General features: G+C 41.1%; 2 protein-coding genes across 2 annotated transcripts in view; both read left to right on the top strand.

Annotated features, from left to right (window-relative positions):
* Nucleotides 1–656, top strand: part of LOC107655341 (glutaredoxin-2, mitochondrial-like) — a 3,563-nt gene extending 2,907 nt beyond the window's left edge. Inside the window, exon 3 of the mRNA XM_016442797.1 lies at nucleotides 459–656. Coding sequence (XP_016298283.1) covers nucleotides 459–656 — 198 coding nt within the window. The remainder of the gene's footprint in view (nucleotides 1–458) is intronic.
* A 21-nt stretch (nucleotides 657–677) lies between these two features.
* Nucleotides 678–2,884, top strand: part of uchl5 (ubiquitin carboxyl-terminal hydrolase L5) — a 9,683-nt gene continuing 7,476 nt past the window's right edge. The window contains exon 1 of the mRNA XM_016442897.1: nucleotides 678–934. Coding sequence (XP_016298383.1) covers nucleotides 859–934 — 76 coding nt within the window. The 5' untranslated portion in view covers nucleotides 678–858. The remainder of the gene's footprint in view (nucleotides 935–2,884) is intronic.

Here is a 2,884-nt window from a genome sequence, read left to right as displayed (position 1 = left end):
AAAGCAAGGCGAGTAGTATGTCCGAATTCATAGTATTTGAAAAACAGTAGCAGTACCCAGATGACCTACTTCCGCTTGAATTCTGAAGTGCGCATTCTATGGACACTTTACTATACTATGAGGCCAAGGAAGAGGATTTATGAATGGCAGTGAAGTATATAATATACTATATAAAACATACTTTTTAACAGTGGTCGTGATGAAGTAAATTCAAATGTAGTACCTACTCAGACAGTATGCAATTTCAGATGCATATATATATATATATATATATGTATATAATTTTTATTAATAATAATCATTTAGTCATATTGAAATATTATCACAAAATGTTTGGCCAATTTGTGCAGCCCTACAAAAAACAACCAAAGCAACTTCCCCAACTCGTGCAGCCTTTATGTATATCTTATGCCTTCGATACCTGTTTTTATTTATTAACCTGGATCTTTTTTATACAGGATGTTGTGTCCAGTAACTGTGTTGTGATATTCTCCAAAACCACATGCCCATACTGTAAGATGGCGAAGAATGTCTTTAATGAGATCGGAGCTGCATATAAAGTTGTTGAACTGGATGAACACAATGATGGTAGACGTCTCCAGGAGACCTTAGCGCAAATGACAGGTGCCAGAACAACAAGTCTTGTAAAAAGATAAAGAATGGCTAGAATTCGCTCCTGGACACGTGGAGGCAGAAGCGCGCCTCACAGTTCTAAGGCACCACGTGAAGCAAAAGAATGACGCGTGTCGAAAGGAATGCCGGGAAAACTACTGTATGTGCGAGTGAGCCCCATTAGCCTCGTCTAACCGCTACACGAGCACAATTTTCTGTTTCCAATAAAACAACATAATTCCAGAGATGGCGGGAAGCGCTGGGGAATGGTGTCTCATGGAAAGCGACCCGGGGGTTTTCACAGAGCTGATCAAGGGCTTTGGTGAGCACTCTATATTATATACATTAGCGGTGCGGGCGAGTGCGCTAGTTCTGCTTCAGTTGAGTGATTATGAATTTGAGCATGATCTGTAGTGTATATAGGGTGTGATTGCCTGCCTGCAATGTGGTTTAAATCCATATAATTCACCGAATTGATTGAATGGGAGTCAGCGCTGCACTACACTTGTTAATGAATGCGGAATGACAGCTGCCTCACATTGCTGCTGTTCTTAAAGGGGTCATATGATGTTGCTAAAAAGAACATTATTTGGTACATTGATTGGCCAAACGCGTACGAAAACGCCCTCACCCGCCATGATTTAAAACGCCGTGTAAACATACTGTAAACATTAGTGATGGGAAGTCCGGTTCTTTTCCGCGAACCGGTTCTTTCGGACAGTTCATTTCAATGAACCGGTTAAAAAAAACGCTTAATCGGTTCTTTTACGCCCTAACGTAATGACTTCATTCGCGATGACGTAATGATATGAAGTCTATCGTCCCGGGCCGGGATAAAAATACACATTCAAATATATAAAGTCAGTAATCATAACTTCAGTCAGTTAAAACATCATAATTATGATCTGAAAAGTTTACAATTAAGTTTTGCAACTAAGCACCAAAATACAGTAACAGGCAGTGATCTGCATACCAGGATTTAAGTCTTGAAGATATAAAGTAAATAAATCAGTTGTCATCAGCTGATGAAACCATAATCCACTTACTATACATAATCCATTGCGATTTATTTGTTATTAAATAAACTTACGTTTCGCCAGATCGCCCTTCATTCAAGTCCTCGGTTTACCCGCGCGGGCTCATAACATTAGCACAGAATCAGTTGTCCAAAAGAACCAGTTCAGTTCAGACGTGCTGTGTCAGTTATAGTAGGCAATCTGTTCGGTAGCTTCACGCTGAATCACGCATGCGCAGTATCATCCGTTTATCAATTCTCAAATCGGACGTGTCCGAAAGAAACGGTTCTCGGTTCAGTGTACTGGTGATCCGAAAACCGATGCAACCGGTTCTTGACTCGAGAACGAGAACCGCTCCAGCAGTGGGCGTGTACGTTCGTTATCCGGCTCGCTGCACACATGCTGCTCTGCTCGTGTTCATCTTCAGTTCTCTCTTCACAGCAGTTCACTCAGTGTACTGTTTGAGTAAATTAATAACTCCGGGATATTGGTTTATTTTCGACTCAGGGGGAGTGCCAGCCACGTTAAAAAGTGAATAACTTAAGTAATTTGTGGATTAGTGCTTACACTTTTCAACGATTCAGTCCGATTTGGTGAACTGGTTCAACCGGTTCACTAAGAAGAACTGGTTAAATCGAACGATTCATTCGCGAACGGGACATCACTAATAGAAACAGTCGAGACAAAAACATGAAAACCCATTATAAACGAGGCATTTGTTGCATCCAGTGGGGACATAATTAGGGCTGTGACAGTCGCCGTGACAACCGCGTCACCGCGGTGGCAACCAGCAATAGTGCACGTGACGTCGCGCACACTATAACAAGCATAATACGAAGTTTTGTATACAAGTGTAATAACAGTAATAGTTGCAAATTGTTTTATTTAGACTATAAGTCTATGGTAATTCACAAATGACCTCAAACGCCATACACAGCATTTCCTTTAGATTGGCAGGTTTCAGCTCAGGAAAATACAGTTTATGCATTCAGCAAATTAATTGTGCGTTGGGCGATGGACCTTGTTGGGAAACTGATTATGAGTTCTATAGTATTTTTTTGTTTGGCGCCGCGCCGCTCGCGTCCTGTAGACAGAGTGTACTTAACTAGGGGTGTGCGATATATATCGTCTGCGATAATATTGTAATTGTTTTAATGATGTGCGATTTGACATTATCGAGTATTTTGCAAAAACCATTCAAAACATCCCTACAGAGCGCACACATACATTACGTGAAGCCTAGACTAGTGCGTGTG

The sequence above is a fragment of the Sinocyclocheilus anshuiensis genome, unplaced genomic scaffold (genome assembly GCF_001515605.1).
Source record: "Sinocyclocheilus anshuiensis isolate Anshui unplaced genomic scaffold, SAMN03320099.WGS_v1.1 scaffold880, whole genome shotgun sequence".
In the NCBI taxonomy this organism is placed as follows: Eukaryota; Metazoa; Chordata; class Actinopteri; order Cypriniformes; family Cyprinidae; genus Sinocyclocheilus; species Sinocyclocheilus anshuiensis.
The sequence above is the reverse complement of the archived record's forward strand: the minus strand, read 5'-3'. Positions and strand labels throughout refer to the sequence as shown.